Source organism: Aquarana catesbeiana, linkage group LG04 (assembly GCF_042186555.1).
Source record: "Aquarana catesbeiana isolate 2022-GZ linkage group LG04, ASM4218655v1, whole genome shotgun sequence".
Lineage (NCBI taxonomy): Eukaryota > Metazoa > Chordata > Amphibia > Anura > Ranidae > Aquarana > Aquarana catesbeiana.
This window is the reverse complement of record NC_133327.1, coordinates 194,831,738-194,856,801: the sequence shown is the minus strand read 5'-3', so window position 1 is coordinate 194,856,801 and position 25,064 is coordinate 194,831,738. Positions and strand designations below refer to the sequence as shown.

At 43.5% G+C, this 25,064-nt stretch overlaps 1 protein-coding gene across 1 annotated transcript in view; it reads left to right on the top strand.

The window, feature by feature from the left end:
* Positions 1 to 826: 826 nt before the first annotated feature.
* Positions 827 to 25,064, top strand: part of LG04H3orf33 (linkage group 04 C3orf33 homolog) — a 48,759-nt gene continuing 24,521 nt past the window's right edge. Inside the window, exons 1-3 of the mRNA XM_073626070.1 lie at positions 827 to 1,028; positions 20,649 to 20,708; positions 22,856 to 23,009. Coding sequence (XP_073482171.1) covers positions 951 to 1,028; positions 20,649 to 20,708; positions 22,856 to 23,009 — 292 coding nt within the window. The 5' untranslated portion in view covers positions 827 to 950. The remainder of the gene's footprint in view (positions 1,029 to 20,648; positions 20,709 to 22,855; positions 23,010 to 25,064) is intronic.

Here is a 25,064-nt window from a genome sequence, read left to right as displayed (position 1 = left end):
TATATATATATATATATATATATATATATATATATAAATGTTTGAAAGTTCTAAGTACCGTATTTATCGGCGTATAAAACGCACTTTTTCCCCTGAAAATAGGGGAAAAATGGCGGGTGCGTGTTATACGCCCACAGCGTGCCTCGGAGGGAAGGAGAGGGACGAGTGCTGCCGGAAATCACTGAGCCGCCATCTCCTCTCCACTCGGCTCTCCGATACACAGTCCCGCCTCCGCCACTGGACCAGTGTTCTGTCCATCACAGGAGCTGGTCCAATGCCGATGGCGGAGGCGGGACTGTGTATGTGACTGCCGACTGAGAGCGAGGAAACAGATGGCAGCTCGGTGATTTCATCTGAGATATGGTGAGCTGCACTGAGGGGGCAGATGGGTGGTGGGCACACAACAGGCTGCGGGTGGGCACACAACGGGCTGCGGATGGGCACACAAAAAAGTTTTTTTTCCTGAAACTTCCCTCTTAAATTGGGGTGTGTGTTATACACCGAATACGGAGTAAATACGGTAGTTTTCTAGCACACAAAAAAATGCTGATTGTTACATGTGGGGGAGTAATGTCGGAATTGTCCTGGACTGGAGGAGGTTAATACATTCAGTGATATCTATAAACTTCACTCCCTCCCTTTTGTCTCCAAATATGTCATGGAAGCTTGGTAAATTTCTCTAGCTCTCTCCACATAGGCCAAGCCTGGAAGAAAGTCTTCTGACATTCGTGCACTTCTTTTACTGTTCAGTAAACAATACAGCCTCTGTGCATCACAAATCAGCACACATGTCACTGAGCGGCCTAGAGCCGGAGCATGCGCAGTACGACCAAGAGCCGAGGGCGCGCTTTTCCTTCCTGGTCCGTCTCTTCCTGTACTGGCTGGACGTTCGCTGGCTCGGTGCTGCCACCTTCAGGAGACACCAAGGAAAGCAAGCGCGACATGACAACATGGCTCCGGGTGACCCCGCGGATAACCTGATCTCTAAGGTGTCCCAGCTGGCGGATTCCCATTTATATTTAGTCCGGGTATGGATCGTGTCCTCGCATGTTTGTAACACACACACACACCGGCCATAGAGGTATACAGGCCGGGATATCCTATGAAATGTAGACTGGACACCTTGTGTGCCCCCCCCCCCCCCCCATGTGTCTCTGGGTAGGTGTACGTCTGCCTATAGAGACTCCTAGTAATAGAACACAGTGCTATGTAGTAATAGATACCCGGATGTGAGAGGACAATTACAGGCACAACTGTTTGCATGTGGATTTACTCTATCCACATGCAAATAAGTGAGGGCTAGACCTAGTGTAGTACTGGTATCCACACTGATATTAAGTGCAAATGTTCTGATACTAAAAACCATAGCCCTGGGGTCACATATATAAGGACTGGATGTGTTTTGAGCCACATCCGATTCGAACCAAAAGGCTTTCCTATGGAGCCGGTTCACATATATGCTGGCCGGCCGCAGTGCGATTTCAAAAAGGTATGATTTTCAGCCCAGTTCAGGTGTGATTCCCAATATCATACACTTTAACCACTTAAGAACCGGGCCTCTTTCTGAGATGTGGTGTTTACAATTTTAAAAACCGTTTTGTTTATTTTTTTGCTAGAAAATTACTTAGAACCCTGACATATAATCACACACATAGGTTGGACTTGATGGACTTGTGTCTTTTTTCAACCTCACCTACTATGTAACTATGTAACCCCCAAACATTATACATTTTTTTTTCTAACACCCTAGAGAATTAAATGGCGGCTGTTGCACTACTTTTTGTCACACCATATTTGCGCAGCGGTCTTACAAGCGCACTTTTTTTGGAAAAAATACACTTTTTAAAAAATTCCACAGGTTGCATGTTTTGAGTAAGGGTCGGTTCACACTGGGGCGACTTGGGATCCGACTTGTACGCCCTCAAGTCGCCCCAAGTCGCCCCAAGTCGCTTTGTATTTAGATTAACATGGTAGGCAATGGGAGCGTCTTAATTGACACTACTGAAGTCGCTCCGACTTCAGAAAAGGTTCCTGTACTACTTCTATCCGACTTGTAGGCGACTTGTACCCATTCAACTCAATGTAAGTCGCCTGCAAGTCGGATCTCTCTGTAAAGTCAAGCGACTTTGCAGAGAAAACCCCTCCCTCCCCCCCTCCCTCCCAGAGAGGTGATTGGCCACAGGCAAAGTCGCCTGTCATGGAGGCGACTTCAAGTCGCCTCGTAATTTGCCGAAGTCGCGCTGAAGTCGCGCTAAAGTCGCGCTGAAGCCGCGTTGAAGTCGCGGTACAAAGTCGCGCTAAAGTCGTGTTGCCCATGTGTGAACCGACAGTTACAGAGGAGGTCTAGGGCTAGAATTATTGCTCTCGCTCCAGTGATCGCGGTGATACCTCACATGTGTGGTTTGAACACCGTTTTCATATGCGGGCGCTACTCACGTAAGCATTCGCTTCTGCACGCGAGCTCGTGGGACGGGGTGTGTTTAAAAAAAAATTTTCTTATTTATTTTACCTTTTATTTATTTGTACACTGTTCTTTTAAAAAAAAAATGTGTCACTTTTATTCCTATAACAAGAAATGTAAACATCCCTTGTAATAGAAAAAAATCATGACAGGACCTCTTAAATATGAGATCTGGAGTCAAAAAGACCTCAGATCCCATATTTACACTAAAATGCAATAAATAAAGCATGTATTTTTGTCATTTGAAAAAAAAAAAAAAAAAATGGCCCTTTAAGAGCTATGGGTGGAAGTGACATTTTGACGTCGCTTCCGCCCTGCAGTGTTATGGAGATGGGTGGGGGTCTTGTTCCCCTCAGTCGTCCCCATGCCTAGCAGGAAGAGGATCCGATCGCCTCCGCCGCTACCGACGACTCCGGTAAGCGACAGAGGGCACTGGAGAGCGGCGGGGGGGGGGGGGCCCTCTCCTACCGACAATAAAAGTGATCTTGCGGTGAATTCACCTGCAGAGACCACTATTATCAGAAACTGGAGCGCCCGCTGAAGAAGAGGATACCGGGGTTATGGTAGCTAGCTACTGCTATAACAAAGATATCCCTCTTCAAACAGCCGACGTATATCGGCGGTCCGGAAGTGGTTAACAAATCACACCTGAACAAAGTCGCATTGGATGGGGCTTGAAACTGCGCCACAAACCAGCCTGCACATATGTAAACAGTTACTGATACTAAAAATAGGTATCAGGAATTGGTATTGGTGAGTATTTGAGAAAAAGTGTCAGTGCTTGTCCTCTGTCTTATGCTGGCCATACACTATACGAAAAATCGGCCGAAATTCGGTCATTTGGCCGGTTCGCTCATTTTTTTGAACAAACGATAAATTGAAAGGTTAATGTGTTTCCTGTCCAAACTGTTTGCACTAGGTATATGTAAAGAAACAAACAAAAAATGGATTCATTTATGTCCACGGAATGATTTATCGGTCATTACATGATGGCACTATCGTTTGCTCTCACTGTCGTTTTTCGAAAATGGGTTCAGCCAATTTTTCGTATAGTGTATGGTAGGGTTGTCCCGATACTGGTATCGGCACCGATACCGAACATTTGCCCAAGTACTTGTACTCGGGGAAATGCTCCCGATGCTTTCCCCGATACCTTGACAGTCAGCAGTGATCGGCGCGTGGGGGAGTTACAAGCTTCTCCCCCCGCGGCTTTCAGCAGCTTAGTGACATACAGCGGTGATCGGTGCTTGTAACTCCCCCACACGCGATCACCGCTGACTGTCACCTCATCCTCCTCCATGCCCCCTCCGTTCCTTTGTCCCCCTCCGTTCCTTTGTCCCCCTCCTCTGTCCCCTGCCGTTCCTCAGTCCCCCTCTCCTTCTCTGTCCCCCTCCGTTCCTCTGTCCCCCTGCATTCTGCTGTCCCCCTCCGTTGTGTTGTTCCTCTCCGCTGTGTGAATGGACAGAGTCAGCTGACTCTGTCTATTCACATAACTGAAACATTGTAATCTCCTGTGATTACGATGTTTCCGTTTATGAATGGAGAGGAGCCGCTGTCTTCTCTCCATTAATTTTCAGTGCAGCTGAGGCTGCAGAGAAAGGGACTGGGGAATCTCTATCCTCGGTCTCTTTCTCTGTCTCAAGGGGGAGATATCAGAGGTCTGTTAAGACCCCTGATATCTCACCAAAGCCCCCAACAGGGCTGATTAAAAAAAAAAAAAACACATATTGCAATAAAGAATTAAAAAAAAAGTATTATTGTAAAAAATAATAAATGTAAATAACAAAAAAAAAACCACACAGACACAGTTCACCCCCTCCCCCCTAAAAAAAAAAAGAAAAAAAAACCCACGGTCACGTGACATTAAAAAAAAGTATCGGTAATCGGTATCGGCGAGTACTTGAAAAAAAAGTATCGGTACTTGTACTCGGTCCTAAAAAAGTGGTATCGGGACAACCCTAATGTATGGGTCAGCATTAGGCTGGGTCCACACTAGTACGAATTGGATGAGGGTTTCCCCGCGTTCAATTTGCATAGCAGGAGATTGTGACCGGCTCTCTGTGAAGCCAGTTCACACATCTCCGATGTAAACTGCACAGGACTCCTGTGTGTCTTTTGGTCCATTTCAGGTCCGAATTCAGCCCAAAATTCGGCCTGAAATCGGACCTGAAACGGTGAATGGAGAAGCACCAGACTCCTGCTGTGAGCCGCAACGTGCTGCGGTGTGAACCCAGCCTAAAAAATTGGTATCAGTGCATCTCTAGTTATAACCCCTGACTGTTTATTTTTTCATCTGTATATCACTGGAGAGATTTCCCTTCACTTCCTGTTCCATAGCCAAAACAGGAAGTGAGAGGAAATCCCTGGAAATTAAGGGCATTCCTTGGGCCCCCCAGAACTAGTGTCCCCATTGGAAGATTTCCCCTCTATTTCTTTTCTGGGGACAACCCGAAATTTGTGATTTTTCTTTTACTTTCACTTTCAGTGATATTGTTAACCACTTCAATACCGGGCACTTCCCCCCTTCCTGCCCAAGCCAATTTTCAGCTTTCAGCGCTGTCACTTTTTAAATGACAATTGCGCGGTCATGCTACACTGTACCCAAAGTTTTTAACATTTTATTCCCACAAATAGAGATTTATTTTGGCGGTATTTGATCACCTCTGCGGTTTTTATTTTTCGCGTAACAAATAAAAAAAGATCGAAAATTTTGAGAAAAAAAAAAAGTTTTTCTTTGTTTTTGTTATAACATTTTGTAAATAAGTACGTTGTCTCCTTCACTGATGGGCACTGATGGGGCTGCACTGACGGTCTCTGATAAGGCTGCACCGATGAGATGGCGCTGACGATGAGCACCGATGGGTGCTCATAGATGTCACTGATGGGCACTGAAAGGCTGCACTGATGGGTACTTATGGGTGGCACTGATAGGCAGCACTGATGGGTGGCACTGATAGATGGCACTGGCAGGCATTGCTGATGGGCACTGATTGGCATCTGCCTGGGGACTAATTGGCATACCTGGTGGGCATCCCTTGTAGTCTTGTCGTCATCCCTGGTGGTCCTGGGCGGGCATCTGCGGGGGGGCTGCGCTGATAAACAATCAGCACAGACCCCCTCCTGTCAGGAGAGCTGCCGATCAGCTCTCCTCTACTCACGTCTGTCAGATAAATGGCTCTTCCTGTTTACACTATGATCAGCCGTGATTGGACACGGCTGATCACGTGGTAAAGAGCCTCCGTCAGAGCCTCTTTCCCGAGATAGATGTTGTGGTGTGCCAAACTGACCACACCGCCGATCGCCCCCCCCCCCCCCCCCCGCCGCGCTATCGTGGCTTATCCTGCTGGACATCATATGACGCCAAGTCAGGGTAACAAAGTGGTTAAACCGGGCAAATAGAGAGGGAGAATCTCCTTTAAAGTGGTTGTAAACCCACAGAAAAAAAATACCTTAGATTGAAGCCCCTGTAGCGATCCTGGCACACTGCTCTGCCCGGCGACATGTCTCCCGAAGTTATTTCCGGGTATCGCGGGCTCCGGCGCTGTGATTGGCCTGAGCTGCGATGACGTCACTCCCGCGTGGGAGCCGCCCGTAACGGTACATCGGCTGAAGCAACGGCACCAACAAGCCGTTGCTTCAGTGCGCATGTGCCAATGACGTCGGCACATGCTGATACAGTGGATATCTCCTAAACCGTGCAGGTTCAGGAGATATCCATGGTAGCTACAGGTAAGCCTTATAGGCTTACCTGTAGTGTAAAGTGATTATGCCGCGTACACACGGTTGGACTTTTCGACCGGACTGGTCTGACGGACGCCGACGGACCAAATCCGGCGGACAATCCGAATTTGTGTGGGCTTCACCGGACCTTCAGCGGACTTTTCCAGTCGCAAATCTGACGGACTTTAGATTTGGAACATGCTTCAAATCTTTACGTCGTAACTCCGCCGGACCCAGAAATCGTCTCGTCTGTATGCTAGTCCGACAGACAAAAACCGACGCTAGGGCAGCTGTTGGCTACTGGCTATCAACTTCCTTATTTTAGTCCGTTGTACGTCATCACGTACGAATCCGTCGGACTTTGGTATAGGGGTGCAACGGATCGTCATCGATCCGTGATCCGATCCGCAGAGGTTGATCCGTACGGGACACCCGTGATCCGCGGAGCGCTCTGTGGCCTCGGCCATAGGAAAGGCTGCGGTTTTGGCCTAGCTCCGGAGCGGCGGCCATCTTGGTACACCCGGCGGCCGTTTAGCACGTGATCGCTCCGTCAAATGACGGAGCGATCACTTGTAACAAACCGGTGTCATGTCGTGACGCCGGTTCCTCTCTCTCCTCTGTGTACTGATCTGTTCAGTGGAGGGGAGAGATCGGATGGCAGCAGTGCCAATACTCTGCAATGCCCTGCCAATACTCTGCAATGCCCAGCCAATACTCTGCAATGCCCAGCTGCAATACCCTGCCAATACTCTGCAATGCCCTGCCAATACTCTGCAATGCCCTGCTGCAATGCCCTGCCAATACTCTTCCATACCCTGCCAATACCCTGCCAATAGTCTGCCAATACCCTGCCAATACTCTGCCAATATACCCACCAATACCCTGCCAATATACCCGCCAATACCCTGCAATACTCTGCCAATAATCTGCCACACCCTGCCAATAGGGAGATTGTGGATAGATATTACAGTGGGGGAGATTTTTTTTTTTGTTGATCCGAAAATGATCCAAACCGTGACTCCTGATCCGAGGAACGATCCGAACCGTGAGTTTTTTGATCCGTTGCACCCCTACTTTGGTGTGATCATGTGTAGACAAGTCCGGTTGTTAGAAAGTCCGTCGGAAGTCCGTCAAAAGTACGCTGGAAAGTCTGTCGGACCAGTCCGTTCGAAAAATCCGACCGTGTGTACGCGGCATAAGGGTTTACAACCACTTTAAAGCCTGGTTCACACCTATTTTTAGTGTGTTTTGAGTTTTGCAGAAACAGACTACTATTTAAGGGTTTCCTATGGATGTAGTTCACATCTGTGCATTTTATCGAAAGGGCCAGGGACTTTTTTTAAAGTTTTTTGGTTCCATAGACTTCAGTGGATCAAAAGCGTGTATTGAAAAACACAAAATGCACCTGGAATATGCAAACTGCAACCTGCATCCTGCATAGGTGTGAACCAGGCCTGACAGAGACACAGACTGCAATAAAAACTGACAGGTGTTCTAATCCCTCTCCACTCTATTCAACACTGAAAAAAAGTTTTTCCTGGTACACTTTAACCTGTTTCTGCCCGTAGGATGTCTTTAGGTTGAAGTGGTGATATCTGAATGATGCCTGTAGCTACAGGCATCATTCAGATCTCTTTGTTTTCAGCTGGCAATTCCCTCTAATGTAAAAGCCATCCTAGCAGCTTTTTAGCCGCTGGATTGATTTTACAGGCAGCAGGAGGGGACATCTCCCACCACCCTCCGGGGCCTCTCCAGGCTCTCTCGTGCGATCCAATCCAGCGGCGGATAACCATAGAGCTGGCCAGGGACCCTAGTCAGGGTCCCTAGCCACCTCTTTGACCCTGGGAGGCTGGAAGCGACGTCATGACATCACTTCCAGCTCAGGCAAATGTAAACACTGACAGTGTTTTTTTCACCTGGGAAGCAGAAATCAATGTTTTTTTTTTTCTTGATCTCATGCTTTCCAGGGTAGAGGAGATATCTGGGGTCTTATTGACCCCAGATCTCTCCATAAGGAGGACCTGTCATGCCTTATTTCTATTACAAGGGAATAAAAGTGATTAAAAAATAAAAAATTCAAGGAACAGTGTAAAAATAAAAAAAGTTTTTTAAAGCGCACCCATCCCCTTGTGCTCGCACACAGAAGCGAACGCATAGTAGGTTGCTCTCATATGTAAACGGCACTTGCAAAACACGTATGAGGTATCACTGAGAATGTTAGAGCGAGAGCAATAATTCTAGCACTAGACCTCCCCTGTAACTTTAAACTGGTAACCTGTAAATTTTTTTAAAGCGTAGCCTATGGAGAGTTTTAAGTACTGAAGTTTGGTGCCATTCCACGGGTGTGTGCAGTTTTAAAGCGTGACATGGAAGGTACCTATTTACTTGGTGTACCATCATCTTTTATATTTTATCAATAAATTTCATTAAAGTGTATTTTTTCCAAATAATTGCGTTTGAAAAATTGCTGTGCAAATACCGTGTGACATAAAAATATGCAACACCAACCATTTTGTTCTCTAGAGCAGGGGTCTCAAACTGGCAGCCCTCCAGCTGTTGCACAACTACAAGTCCCATCATGCCTCTGCCTGTGGGAGTCATGCTTGTAACTGTCAGCCTTGCAATGCCTCGTGGGACTTGTAGTTTCGCAGCACCTGGAGGGCCACCAGTTTGAGACCCCTGGTCTAGAGCCTCTGCTTGGAAAAAAAAATATATATAATTATATATATATTTGAGGGTTATAAGTAATTTTCTAGCAAAAAAAAAAAATTTTAACATGTAGGAGAGAAATGTCAGAATTATCCTGGGTGAAAAGTGGTTATTAGAGTGTAAAAATGTAAAAAGTGTAACTATCGGCAACACTTTTTTTTTTTTATCTTTGGCTAGAGTAAGGGAGGGTTATACCCTCCTTCATCTCTTGGGTTATTTTTTTTTTTTTTTTCTTTTTTTTTGCCATCGGTGTTATCTGTTGAGATTGCAGAGATTTACCTTCACTTCTTGTCTCATAGCCAAATCAGGAATGAGGAATTGTAAAGAGAATCCATTGGAGTCACAAGAACTAGTGCCTTCGCTGGAAGATTTCCCCTCTATTATTGTCTTGGTGACAACCGAAAATTTGGATTTTCTTTTACTCTTGATGGTAGGGGTCACCAGGATAAATGGAGAGGATTGCTTCTCCCTAATGAGCACAGACAGCAAAAAATACTGGGTGTTCTTATTCCTCTCAACTCCATGTAAAAAGAAAAAGGCTTTGGCTACAGTTGCCCTTTAAATGTGAACATACATGTTATACTATATACTTCTGTAAGCCCAGTATTAGTGTTGGAGAATGTACATGTCTATAAAAGGTTAAAGGAGTTGTAAAGGAAGAGTTTTTTTTATCTTAATACATTATATGCAATAATATAAAAAGCCTTCTGTGTGCAGCAGCCACTCCAGCACCTCTTAATACTTACCTGAGCCCCATCTCTGTCCATTGATGTCCACAAGTCCCTCGGCCGTCCACAACTCTCCCTCCTGATTGGCTGAGACACAGCAGCGCCATTGGCTTCCACTGCTGTCAAAGTCAGTTAGTCAATCAGGAGACAGAGGGGGCGGGGCCGAATGGCAGCTCCATGTCTAAATGGACACACTTAGCTGGAACTTGGCTCAGGTGCCCCTATAGCAAGCTGCTTGCTGTGGGGGCACTCCACAGGATGGAGGGGCCAGGAGCACAGAAGAGGTAACTGAGAAGAGGATTCGGGCTGCTCTGTGCAAATCCACTACACAGAGGAGGTAAGTATAACATGTTTGTTATTTAAAAAAAAACAAGACTTTACAATCACTTTAACTATTCTTTATCCCTTTACTTCCTGTCCCATAGCCAAAACAGGAGGTGAAAGGAAATTTCTCCAAAGTGAGGGAATCCTTGCATGTCATCAGAACTAGTGATCACATTTTTTTTAAATGATCGCATTCCTTCTGTGCTCCGTTGTATAGGAGCTGGGGGGAGGAGAAAAAGCAGCACACTGATCTTTCCAGTGACAGGTTGTGCAGGGGTGGGGGGGTGACAGGACAGGTCTGATCATTGGAGGAGAGAAGGCTGAGTTCCCAGCACAGCTAGAGAACTGACCACGATGTGTTCTCCTGCTTAGTGTGGTCAGTCTTTAATAGGAAAACAGAGGAACTGGGAGGGATTTCACACACAGGAAACAATACAAAGAGAACACGATCCTTTGTCATACATGTACATGGTACAGCAGACACTATTTTAAGAATATGAAATGTTGGGGTAACAAACGCTTTAAGATGTTATTTTAGTAAGGTTCTGTTCTGTCCTTGATTCATATGAGCTCACTGCATGCTACTCCTGAGCTTACATACCTCCCAACTTTCTGAGATGGGAATGAGGGATACCTATTAGCAAAAGTATGTAGGCATAGGACACACATCCTGCCACATCCCACTTATAGGAGAATTATACAAAAAAAAAAGATTGGTTAACCACTTGCCGACCGCCTCACCCCGATGTACGTCAGCAGAATGGCACGGGCAGGCAGAATCATGTACCTGTACGTGATCTGCCTCCCGCGGGTGGGGGGTCCGATCGGAGCCCAAGGTGGTCGGCTTTGGTCTGGGAGCGATATGAGGTGAGGGGGAGACCATCCATTCGTGGCCCCCGCCTCGCGATCGCTCCCAGCCAATCAGAATCATTCCTCTGCTGCTGTATGCTAAACAGCAGCAAAGGAAATGATGTCATCTCTCCTCGGCTCGGTATTTTCCGTTCCGGCGCCGAGGAGAGAACACTGCAATGTGAGTGCACCAACACACACACAGTAGAACAACGCAGGCACACTTTACACCCCCAATCACCCCCCCTCCCCCCCCCCCCCCCCCCCCCGTCACACTGACACCAAGCAGTTTTTTTTTTTCTGATTACTGCATGGTGTCCGTTTGAGACAGTTAGTGTGGTAGGACAGTTAGTGTTAGCCCCCTGTAGGTTTAGGGTACCCCCCTAACCCCCCCTAATAAAGTTTTAACCCCTTGATCACCCCCCGTCGCCAGTGTCGCTAAGCGATCATTTTTCTGATCGCTGTATTAGTGTCGCTGGTTACACTAGTTAGGGAGGTAAATATTTAGGTTCGCCGTCAGCGTTTTATAGCGACAGGGACCCCCATATACTATCTAATAAATGTTTTAACCCCTTGATTGCCCCCTAGTTAACCCTTTTACCACTGATCACCGTATAACTGTTATGGGTGACGCTGGTTAGTTCGTTTATTTTTTATAGTGTCAGGGCACCCGCCATTTATTACCGAATAAAGGTTTAGCCCCCTGATCGCCCGGTGGTGATATGCGTCGCCCCAGGCAGCGTCAGATTAGCGCCAGTACCGCTAACACCCACGCACGCAGCATACGCCTCCCTTAGTGGTATAGTATCTGAACGGATCAATATCTGCCCGGCCCAGCCCAACCCACTCAAGTGCAGTATCGATTGATCACTGTCACTTACAAAACACTAAAGGCATAACTGCAGCGTTCGCAGAGTCAGGCCTGATCCCTGCGATCGCTAACAGTTTTTTTGGTAGCGTTTTGGTGAACTGGTAAGCACCAGCCCCAGGCAGCGTCAGGTTAGTGCCAGTAGCGCTAACACCCAAGCACGCACCGTAACCTCCCTTAGTGGTATAGTATCTGAACGGATCAATATCTGATCCGATCAGATCTATACTAGCGTCCCCAGCAGTTTAGGGTTCCCAAAAACGCAGTGTTAGCGGGATCCGCCCAGATACCTGCTAGCACCTGCGTTTTGCCCCTCTGCCCAGCCCAGCCCACCCAAGTGCAGTATCGATCGATCACTGTCACTTACAAAACACTAAACGCATAACTGCAGCGTTCGCAGAGTCAGGCCTGATCCCTGCGATCGCTAACACTTTTTTTGGTAGCGTTTTGGTGAACTGGCAAGCACCAGCGGCCTAGTACACCCTGGTCATAGTCAAACCAGCACTGCAGTAACACTTGGTGACATGGCGAGTCCCATAAATGCAGTTCAAGCTGGTGAGGTTGCAAGCACAAGTAGTGTCCCGCTGCCACCAAGAAGAAGACAAACACAGGCCCGTTGTGCCCATAATGCCCCTCCTGCTGCATTCGCCAATCCTAATTGGGAACCCACCACTTCTGCAGCGCCCGTACTTCCCCCATTCACATCCCCAACCAAATGCAGTCGGCTGCATGAGAGGCATTTTCTTTATGTCCTCCCGAGTACCCCTACCCAACGAACCCCCCAAAAAAGATGTCGTGTCTGCAGCAAGCGCGGATATAGGCGTGACACCCGCTATTATTGTCCCTCCTGCCCTGACAATCCTGGTCTTTGCATTGGTGAATGTTTTGAACGCTACCATACACTAGTTGAGTATTAGCGTAGGGTACAGCATTGCACAGACTAGGACACACTTTCACAGGGTCTCCCAAGATGCCATCGCATTTTGAGAGACTCGAACCTGGAACCAGTTACAGTTATAAAAGTTACAGTTACAAAAAAAAGTGTAAAAAAAAAAAAAAAAACACAAAAAAAATATAAAATAAAAAAAAATAGTTGTCGTTTCATTGTTCTCTCTCTCTCTATTCTCTCTCTCTATTGTTCTGCTCTTTTTTACTGTATTCTATTCTGCAATGTTTTATTGTTATTATGTTTTATCATGTTTGCTTTTCAGGTATGCAATTTTTAATACTTAATTAATACTTTACCGTTTACTGTGTTTTATTGTTAACCATTTTTTTGTCTTCAGGTACGCAATTCACAACTTTGAGTGGTTATACCAGAATGATGCCTGCAGGTTTAGGTATCATCTGGGTATCATTCTTTTCAGCCAGCGGTCGGCTTTCATGTAAAAGCAATCCTAGCGACTAATTAGCCTCTAGACTGCTTTTACAAGCAGTGGGAGGGAATGCCCCCCCCACCGTCTTCTGTCTTTTTCTCTGGCTCTCCTGTCTCTACACGGAACCTGAGTCCATAGACCAGAGTGGCTCCAAACATCTCTATGGCCTAAGAAACCGGAAGCTACGAGCATTTCATGACTTAGATTTCGCCGGATGTAAACAGCGCCATTGGGAAAGCATTTTATCACACCGATCTTGGTGTGGTCAGATGCTTTGAGGGCAGGGGAGAGATCTAGGGTCTAATAGACCCCAATTTTTTCAAAAAAGAATACCTGTCACTACCTATTGCTATCAAATATTTACATTCCCTGAGATAACAATAAAAATGATTTTAAAAAAAAATGAAACGAACAGTTTAAAAATAAGATAAAAAAGCAAAAAAAAAAAAATAATAAAAAAAATTAAAAAAAAAAGCACCCCTGTACCCCCCTGCTCTCGCGCTAAGGCGAACGCAAGCTTCGGTCTGGCGTCAAATGTAAACAGCAATTGCACCATGCATGTGAGGTATCACCGTGAAGGTCAGATCGAGGGTAGTAATTTTAGCAGTAGACCTCCTTAACCTGTAAAGGCTTTTAAAAATGTATTTATTTTGTTGCCACTGCACGTTTGTGCGCAATTTTAAAGCATGTCATGTTTGGTATCCATGTACTTGGCCTAAGATCATCTTTTTTTCATCAAACATTTGGGCAATATAGTGTGTTTTAGTGCATTAAAATTTTAAAAAGTGTGTTTTTTTTCCCAAAAAAATGCGTTTGAAAAACCGCTGCGCAAATACTGTGTAAAAAAAAAAAAAAAATGAAACACCCACCATTTTAATCTGTAGGGCATTTGCTTTAAAAAAAATATATAATGTTTGGGGGTTCAAAGTAATTTTCTTGCAAAAAGAAAATAATTTTTTCATGTAAACAAAAAGTGTCAGAAAGGGCTTTGTCTTCAAGTGGTTAGAAGAGTGGGTGATGTGTGACATAAGCTTCTAAATGTTGTGCATAAAATGCCAGGACAGTTCAAACCCCCCCCCCAAATGACCCCATTTTGGAAAGTAGACACCCCAAGCTATTTGCTGAGAGGCATGTCGAGTCCATGGAATATTTTATATTGTGACACAAGTTGCGGGGAAAAAGACAAAAGAAAAAAGTTTTTTTTTTTTTTGCACAAAGTTGTCACTAAATGATATATTGCTCAAACATGTCATGGGAATATGTGAAATTACACCCCAAAATACATTCTGTTGCTTCTCCTGAGTACGGGGATACCACATGTGTGGGACTTTTTGGGAGCCTAGCCGCGTACGGGACCCCGAAAACCAAGCACCGCCTTCAGGCTTTCTAAGGACGTAAATTTTTGATTTCACTCTTCACTGCCTATCACAGTTTCGGAGGCCATGGAATGCCCAGGTGGCACAAACCCCCCCCCCCCCCCAAATGACCCCATTTTGGAAAGTAGACACCCCAAGCTATTTGCTGAGAGGTATAGTGAGTATTTTGCAGACCTCACTTTTTGTCACAAAGTTTTCAAAATTGAAAAAAGAAAAAAAAAATTATTTTCTTGTCTGTCTTCATTTTCAAAAACAAATGAGAGCTGCAAAATACTCACCATGCCTCTCAGCAAATAGCTTGGGGTGTCTACTTTCCAAAATGGGGTCATTTGGGGAGGTTTTGTGCCATCTGGGCATTCCATGGCCTCCGAAACTGTGATAGGCAGTGAAGAGTGAAATCAAAAATTTACGCCCTTAGAAATCCTAAAGGCGGTGATTGGTTTTCGGGGCCCCGTACGCGGCTAGGCTCCCAAAAAGTCCCACACATGTGGTATCCCCGTACTCAGGAGAAGTAGCAGAATGTATTTTGGGGTGCAATTTCACATATGCCCATGGCCTGTGTGAGCAATATATCATTTAGTGACAACTTTTTGTAATTTTTTTTGTTTTTGTCATTATTCCATCACTTGGGACAAAAAAAATTAATATTCAATGGGCTCAACATGCCTCTTAGCAATTTCCTTGGGGTGTCTACTTTCCAAAATTGGGTCATTTGGGGGGGGGGGGGGGGTTGTACTGCCCTGCCATTTTAGCACCTCAAGAAATGACATAGGCAGTCATAAACTAAAAGCTGTGTAAATTACAGAAAATGTACCCTAGTTTGTAGACGCTATAACTTTTGCGCAAACCAATAAATATACGCTTATTGACATTTTTTTTACCAAAGACATGTGGCCGAATACATTTTGGCCTAAATGTATGACTAAAATTGAGTTTATTGGATTTTTTTTATAACAAAAAGTAGAAAATATCATTTTTTTTCAAAATTTTCGGTCTTTTTCCGTTTATAGCCCAAAAAATAAAAACCGCAGAGGTGATCAAATAACATCAAAAGAAAGCTCTATTTGTGGGAAGAAAAGGACACAAATTTCGTTTGGGTACAGCATTGCATGACCGCGCAATTAGTGCGACGCAGATAAAGCGAGATAAAGCGACGCAGTGCCAAATTGTAAAAAGTGCTCTGGTCAGGAAGGCGGTAAATCCTTCCGGGGCTGAAGTGGTTAAACCCACAAGTACTTTTTTTTTTTTTTTTTTTTACCACTGCTATTCCCTTATATTGGCTTTTGGAATTTACGAATGCAGCAATTTAGAAACTAGATGAAACACTTTTTGATAGATAAATAGTGCATTTTATATACAACTACATAGATCAGACCAAAATAAGGGACAAATGAGCAGGAACGAGGCACTCTGTTCCGAATGAGGGACAGTCCCTCCAAATCAAGGACAGTTGGGAGCTATGAGCCCATACAACCTGTTCAGGGGTTTTGCCACTATGTAGCCTCCTAAAGGTGACAGTTGTGCCACGTACACACGATCGGACATTCCAACAACAAAATCCTGCATTTATTTCTGACAGATGTTGGCTCAAACTTGTCTTACATACACACGGTCACACAAATGTTGTCGGAAATTCCAATCGCCAAGAATGCGGTGACATACAACAACTACGACGAGCCGAGAAAAATGAAGTTCAATAGCCAATGCAGCTTTTCTGCTTGATTCCGAGCATGCGTGGCATTTTGTGTGTCGGAATTGTGTACACACGATCGGAATTTCTGACAACAGATTTTGTTGTCGGAAAATTTGAGAACCAGCTCTCAATTTTTTGTTGTCGGAAATTCTGACAACAAATGTCCGATGGAGCCTACATACGGTCAGAATTTCCAACAACAAGCTCACATCGAACTTTTGTTGTCGGAAATTCCGACTGTGTGTACACGGCATAATACTCCATTCATAAAGAGAAAAAAAAAACCTACTGAGTACAAATAATCCTATTTTCTAGTTTAAGAATTAGAAATGATTCAGGTTTGGGGGGATATCTAAGAAATAAAAGAAGACGGGGCTGACATTGCTCAACAGGTTAGACTTTTAATTGACTGACTGTCATACCTGTCTTTTGTTATTACAGTGTATACTAAGACTCAAATATTTTCTATGTTCATACCTAAAAGTCCCTGGAGACTCACAAGTTTTTTCTTATAAATATACAACCCCTAGCAAAAATGATGGAATCACCAGTCCCTGAGAATGTTCCTTCAGTTGTTTATTGTTGTAGATAGGGTTGTCCCGATACCACTTTTTTAGGACCGAGTACAAGTACCGATACTTTTTTTCAAGTACTCGCCGATACCGATTACGATACTTTTTTTTAATGTCACGTGACAGTGTTTTTTTTTTTTGGGGGGGGGGGTAGGGGGTGAACGGTTTCTGTGTTTCTGTGTGTTTTTTTTTTTTTATTTACATTCATTATTTTTTTACAATCATTTTTTTTTTTTATTCTTTATTGCAATATGTGTGTGTTTTTTTTTTTTTTGTTTTTTTTTATCAGCCCTGTTGGGGGGCTTTGGTGAGATATCAGGGGTCTTAACAGACCTCTGATATCTCCCCTTTGAGACAGAGAAAGAGACCGAGGATAGAGATTCCCCAGTCCCTTTCTCTGCAGCCTCAGCTGCACTGAGAATGAATGGAGAGAAGACAGCGGCTCCTCTCCATTCATAAACTGACACATCGTAATCACAGGAGATTACAATGTTTCAGTTATGTGAATAGACAGAGTCAGCTGACTCTGTCCATTCACACAGCGGAGAGGGGGACAGAGGAGGAGGACAGTGTAACGGAGGAGGACAGAACAACGGAGGGTGACAGCGGAGGGGGACAGAACAACAGAGGGGGACAGAGGAGGAGGACAGTGTAACAGAGGAGGAGAGAAAAACGGAGGGTGACAGCGGAACGCCGGAATGGAGGGGGACAGAGCAACAGAGGGGAACAGCATAGGGGGACAGAGGAACGGAGGGGGCATGGATGAGGTGACAGTCAGCGGTGATCGCGTGTGGGGGAGTTACAAGCACAGATCACCGCTGTATGTCACTAAAGCCGCTGGGGGAGAAGCTTGTAACTCCCCCACGCGCTGATCACCGCTGACTGTCATAGTATCGGCGGAAGCATCGGGAGCATTTGCCCGAGTACAAGTACTTGGGCAAATGCTCGGTATCGGTGCCGATACCGATACTAGTATTGGTATCGGGACAACCCTAGTTGTAGAAAAAAAGCAGATCACAGACATGGCCAAAAACAAAAGGCATTTCAAAAGGCAACTTTCTGGCTTTAAGAAACACTAAAAGAAATCAAGAAAAATAATTGTGGTGGCCAGTAACAGTTATGCCCCGTACACACGGTCAGACTTTGTTCGGACATTCTGACAACAAAATCCTAGGATTTTTTCCGACAGATGTTGGCTCAAACTTGTCTAGCATACACACGGTCACACAAAGTTGTCGGAAAATCCGATCGTTCTGAATGCGGTGACGTAAAACACCTACGTTGGGACTATAAACGGGGCAGTAGCTTTCATCTCTTTATTTGTTCTGAGCATGCGTGGCACTTTGTCCGTCGGATTTGTGTACACACGATCGGAATTTCCGACAACGGATTTTGTTGTCGGAACATTTTATATCCTGCTCTCAAACTTTGTGTCGGAAAATCCGATGGAAAATGTGTGATGGAGCCTACACACGGTCGGAATTTCCGACAACAAGGTCCTATCACACATTTTCCGTCGGAAAATCCGACCGTGTGTACGGGGCATTAGATTTATAGAACAAGCACAGGGAATAAATTATGGAATCACTCAATTCTGAGGAAAAAATTATAGAATCACCCTGTAAATTTTCATTACAAACACTAACACCTGCATCAGATTAAATCTGTGTATTAGTATGTAGGTAAAGAGGATAAATCATCACGCAGTGTTGCACAAGATGTTGGTTGTTCACAGTCGGCTGTGTCTAAAACATGGACCAAATACAAACAACATGGGAAGGTGGTTAAAGGCAAGCATACTGGTAGACCAAGGAAGACATCAAAGCGTCAAGACAGAAAACTTAAAGCAATATGCCTTGAAAACAGAAAATGTACAACAAAACAAATGAAGAACAAATGGGAGGAAACTGGAGTCAACATCTGTGACCGAACTGTAAGAAACCGCCTAAAGGAAATGGGATTTACATACAGAAAAGCTAAAAGAAAGCCATCTCTAACACCTAAACACAAAAAACAAGGTCACAATGGGCTAAGGAAAGGCAATCGTGGACTGTGTAAAAATGGGAAAAAACCGCGCTAGAAAACTTAAACGTAAAAAAAAGAACACAAAACTATAGCTGCACAAAAAAACACCAATATCTGTGTAAAGTAAACTAAAAAATCGAAATAAGTGCGCTTACAGTCTGTATACAAAGACTAGTGACATTAATCGAATAAAAAATGGATTAATTGAACGTGCATGAATAAAAGTGCAATAAAATAAATGACATGAGAAGAGTGTGCACTTGTGTGCAAAAACACACATAGCCACAATTCAAATATAACATATACTGAATGAGTGATCACTTCAAACTATCATTAAACAGAGTGAAATTCATCAGTGGTGAAAATACGTAAAAGTAGTGATTTTAGTCCATAAATTGAAGAGCAAAAAAGTTCCATGAGTGTGTATCAACTTCATAAAAGTAGGGAAACACATCCACATTCCATCCCGCCGTACCCCGTATAGGTGAAGGGAGAAGAGAGGAGTATAAAGATGTGACTCTCTGTTGAAATAAATCCAAAGAAATGCTGAAGGTGGACCCTTACCCTGAATGGTGGACCTCCCTATGAGCAAGGTCTGACAAGCAAGCAGATTTTTCCCTCTGCGGGGACCGTGAATTGGTGGCGTCCAACTCCTCCAACCCGGCGTTATCCAAATCGTCCACCTTTTTGTTGCTGTTCTGAACAAAACCTTTTCGTTATGTCCTGATTCCTGGCAGGGCTAGGTTTGGTTCATTAACCACCTGTTGAATCAGTGGATATGTGTGTTTTTGCACACAAGTGCACACTCTTCTCATGTCATTTATTTTATTGCACTTTTATTCATGCACGTTCAATTAATCTTTTTTTTTATTCGATTAATGTCACTAGTCTTTGTATACAGGCTGTAAGCGCACTCATTTAGATTTTTTAATCGTGGACTGTGGATAATTGGATGAAAGTCATATTCAGTGATGAATCTCGAATCTGCATTGGGCAAGGTGATGATGCTGGAACTTTTGTTTGGTGCCGTTCCAATGAGATTTATGCAGACGACTGTCTGAAGAAAACATGCAAATTTCCACAGTCAATTATGATATGGGGCTGCATGTCAGGTAAAGGCACTGGGGAGATGGCTGTCATTAAATCTTCAATAAATGCACAGGTTTACATTGAAATTTTGGACACTTTTCTTATCCCATCTATTGAAAGGATGTTTGGGGATGATGAAATCATTTATCAAGATAATGCATCTTGCCATAGAGCAAAAACTGTGAAAAAATTCCTTGAAGAAAGACACATAAGGTCAATGTCATGGCCTGCAAACAGTCCGGATCTCAATCCAATTGAAAATCTGTGGTGGAAGTTAAAGAAAATGGTCCATGACAAGGCTCCAACCTGCAAAGATGATTTGGCAACAGCAATCAGAGAAGGCTGGAGCCAGATTGATGAAGAGTACTGTTTATCACTCATGAAGTCAATGCCTCAGAGACTGCAAGCAGTTATAAAAGCCAGAGGTGGTACAACAAAGTACTAGTGATGTGTTGGAGTGTTATTTTGTTTGTTTTTCATGATTCCATAATTTTGTCCTCAGAATTGAGTGATTCCATAATTTATTCCCTGTGCTTGTTCTATAAATCTAACTGTTACTGGCCACCACAATTATTTTTCTATATTTCTTTTAGTGTTTCTTAAAACCAGAAAGTTACCATTTGAAATGCCTTTAGTTTTTGGCCATGTCTGCGATCTTCTTTTTTTTCTACAACAATAAACAACTGAAGGAACATCCTCAGGGACTGGTGATTCCATAATTTTTGCCAGGGGTTGTAGTTGCTGACTTGATTTATGAAACAAAATGTATTTTATTGTCTACTATATATGCTGAAAAGAGCCTTTAAATAGGCCAAGTACACAACTGTAAGCATGTATCTATACGTTTTCTTTTAACAGAATATTAGTACGGGTTTGGCAGTTGCTGGAGTCATTTTGTGTGCAAAGAGCATAAAACTGGTAAGTGTCTGTTACAACTGGATACAGCCCGGTATGTTTTATATATAGGTGTAAGGTTCACTTCACATATATGAAAATTGGATGTGTTTTTAACTACATCCAATTCGCATAACATGTGAATGTGACCGGATTTTAATGGAGCCAGTTCACACATGTGCGAGGCGGCCGCAATGCGGTTTTACAAAGGGCCCTGTGTGTTTTTGAGTCCGGTTCAGGTGCAATTTTAGGTACAAATTTGCACCAGAACCGGTGAACAGAACCACACCAGACTACCGCACTGACACCGCTTCTGCATATGTGTGAACCCAGCCTTAATTTTGCAGTCTCACTAACAATTATAGTTTGCCAGACTTGAATTTGTTCTCTACTAATTCATATACTACCTGCTTCTCAGGTGCAAAAAAAGATCTTCAGACAAGTTAGAAACTTTCTGTGTGGTAACAGTGAGTTCTGCTAATTGGAAGCATTCAAGAGATGTTCAGACTGGTTACATTAGACAAGGTTCGAGCCATGGATTACCCTGTCACCACCTGGCTTGACAAACTTTCATTGAAAAATCAACAGGGTGGAAGATTATCAGCCAAAGGCCCCTTTGACACGGGCTTTCTGATCAGGTCCGCCTGTCAGTTTATCAGGGGGACCTGATCGGACGCTTTATTCACCTCTATGGAGCGACAGATGTCAGCGGTGATATGTCAGCTGATGTCCGCTGCTATACGATCCAATCCTGTCCATGATATCCAGAGGGATGGAACCCTATTTTCCATCGGTCGAGGGAATCGGATGAAAACGGACAGGCGGCCCGTTTTCATCTGATCTTCCTATAGAGGAAAGCGGGGCTCTGATAGGTCTATCTCAGCACAGTAAGCGGAGACCTGTCATCTGCCTGCTCAGCGGAGATCAGTGGATCGATCCCCCGCTGAGCAAAATGGAGTCTGTCGGCCAGACCACCCATGTGAAAGGACATTGACGGTGTCTCCATCCAATCAGATGCAGTGACTGGATGCTGCAGCTGCTTGACTACAATAACTGGTGGTGGAGGTTCCTTTCCTCCATCCAGGCAGTTTAGGAACTTGTCTTGTTCGGCATCAATTTATTATTTTTTTTTTTACTTGGACATGCATGTCAAACACCAAAGATCTACTTATAAAAAAATTCACTGGACAAATGTCACAAGCATTTGTTCAACTGTAATGAATAGAGGCAGTTTTTTATAAAATATGATAATTTCATATGTTCGCCAGCTCCATCTAGTGGCCATAAACTGGTATTTTCCTTAGTAAGGATGGCCACTGGATGGGCAAAAGCTTGAAATTTGTCCAGATATTTTTTTTTAAATAGATCCCTCTAGTATAGCCAACACTTAGCCGCACACCCTCTCCCCCCCATTCCTCACCCCCATGCACGTGTATGGCCGGATCTGACATGATGTTTGGCAACTGAGAAAAAAATTCTGGCTCATTCTGGAACAATTATAGCATATGCGTGCAAATAGGTTTATCATTATACTCAATTTTCCAGAAGATTTTAAAGGGCCTGATTTGCCATACTTACAGTAAACAGTGTCCAGTTAGGGGGAAAATTACAACCAAAGCACCTTAATATGGATAGTAAATAGCCAATATATTTAACATTTCATGCCATTGTATTAACATTTGTAGGAATGCATCGGTATATCGGCTGCTGAAAATAGGGTTATCAGCATTTTGACGATAAAAAAAAAAAAAAAAAAAGTGTTGATAATGGCATGCTGCATCCCATTGACTTCAATGCAAAATTGTTTTCCATTGACTTCAATGCAAAATCGCGCCCCATTGACTTCAATGCAAAAACGCCCCCTGTTGACTGCAATGCAAAATTGCGTCCAATTGACTTCAATGCAACATCGTGTCCAATTGACTTCAATGCAAAAAACGCCCCCTATTGACTTGAATGCAAAATTGCATCCCAATGACTCCAATGCAAAAATGCCAGCCACATTATTTACATTTTAAAAAGAGTTTTCAACCAAGTGCATCCTGAAATTTCAGTTTTGCAACTGGAATTTTCATTTTGGTGCACCACTAATAATTTGTTATCTTGTCCTAACATTTTCCCACAACCAATTTAATTACATACTTCTTTCCTGTCATTTTCAATACTAACAGGTAACCAAGTTTACAAACGCTAAGGCCATCCCAGATAATTTCATAAAGAAAAATGTGAAGCTCCGTGGTAAAGTCATTAGTGTGAAGGAACATGCAATAGAAATTGAACACATTCCTATTAGAGTTCCCATTTTGACACCTCTTCTCAAAAAATGTAAGTAACCTCAATTTAATATTATTTGAAACCTCTTTTCATTTCATACACTGGGAGTGTAGAGTGTTGTCTATATATGATTTATATTCAGTACTAACAAATAGACCTAACAATAGATCTGAATGACTGAGAATAGAGGGAGCCCCTATACCTCCATATAGTGACAGGACTGTCTAATTAGTCTGTTTACACAAGCCACCAACGAGTATGAAGGTAGTGCTTGGCTTTTTTTTTTTCCTCTTTTCTTGAAAGCCAACATTCTTTTTAAACTGATTATTATGGATGCACCCAGTAATGAATGTGTATTTTATAAAAAAAAAAAAAAAAAAAAAAAATCATACAAACGATTAAAAAGATATAGAACATAAATTGTTATATTACAACCGACCCAATATAACTTCTGGAGTACCTGAGGACCCTTAGGAACCCATCAAGCCCATCAAATACACTGTATCACCAAAAGTATTGGGACGACTGCCTTTACACGCACATGAATTTTAATGGCATCTTAGTCCATAGGGTTCAATATTGAGTTGGCCCACCCTTTGCAGCTATAACAGCTTCAGCTCTTCTGGTAAGACTGTCCACAAGGTTTAGGAGTGTGTCTATGGGAATGTTTGACCATTCATCAAGAGGTGCATTTGTGAGGTCAGGCACTGATGTTGGATGAGAAGGCCTGGCTCGCAGTCTCTGCTCTAATTCATCCCAAAGGTGTTCTATCAGGTTGAGGTCAGGACTCTGTGGAGGCCAGTCATGTCCCCCCCCAAACACACTCATCCATATCTTTATTGACCTTGCTTTGTTCACTGGTACACAGTCATGTTGGAACAGGAAGGGGCCATCCCCAAACTGTTCCCACAAAGTTGCGAGAATGAAATTGTCCAAAATGTCTTGGTATGCTGACACCTTAAGAGTTCCCTTCACTGAAACTAAGGGGCCAAGCCCAACCTCTGAAAAACAACCCCACACCATAATACCCCTCCACCAAATGATTTGGACCAGAGCACAAAGCAAGGTCCATAAAGACATGGATGAGTGAGTTTGGGGTGGAGGAACTTGACTGGCCTGCACAGAGTCCTGACCTCAACCTCATAGAACACCTTTGGGATGAATTAGAGTACAGACTGTGAGCCAGGCCTTCTTATCCACATCAGTGCCTGACCTCACAAATGCGCTTCTGGAAGAATGGTCAAACATTCCCATAGACACATTCCCAAACCTTGTGGACGGCCTTCCCAGAAGAGTTGAAGCTGTTATAGCTGCAAAGGGTGGGCCAACTCAATGTTGAACCCTACGGACTAAAACTGGAATGCCATTAAAGTTCATTCTGGCGTAAAGGCAGGTGTCCCAATACTTTTGGTAATATAGTGTATCTCTGCTGTCTCTCTCACCTATGTTAATGTTCAAAGATTCCACAGATCACCTACTACTTTACCTTCTTCCATGAGTCTGTTTTTAAGGTGACAGCCATGATCTTTTGGGTTGTAAATAGGGTCATTGTAAATCTCTTTGTGAATGTATGAGTTTCATGTTTATGTAGCTTCAAATATGTGTCTGCAATTTACAGGTTATAGCCGGTAATGATATAGCAGATATGCAATCATACAGAACATATACAGTCTTAAACCTTAAAACTACATAATCCCTGTAACATAAAGGTGGCAGCCAACACACACAGCGTATAATTACAGCCTTTCCATCAGATCATTGGAAAAAAAGATGGTTAGGTGAAAATTTGTTAGTTGCAATTCTGTTTTGCAGAATTGTTTTGCACTAAAGTGAAAAAAAAATATTTTACCTGTTAAAAGTGAAAAAAATATAATTGATCAAATAACCTAGAGAGTATAGTGAAAATACAATATATTCAATATCAAAGCAAAGTATAGTGTATTTTCAGCTAACATATTTTTGAGTTGCAGGGTTAACCTAAAGTTTATTTCTAATGCCCCGTACACACGGTCGGACTTTGTTCGGACATTCCGACAACAAAATCCTAGGATTTTTTCCAACGGATGTTGGCTCAAACTTGTCTTGCATACACACGGTCACACAAAG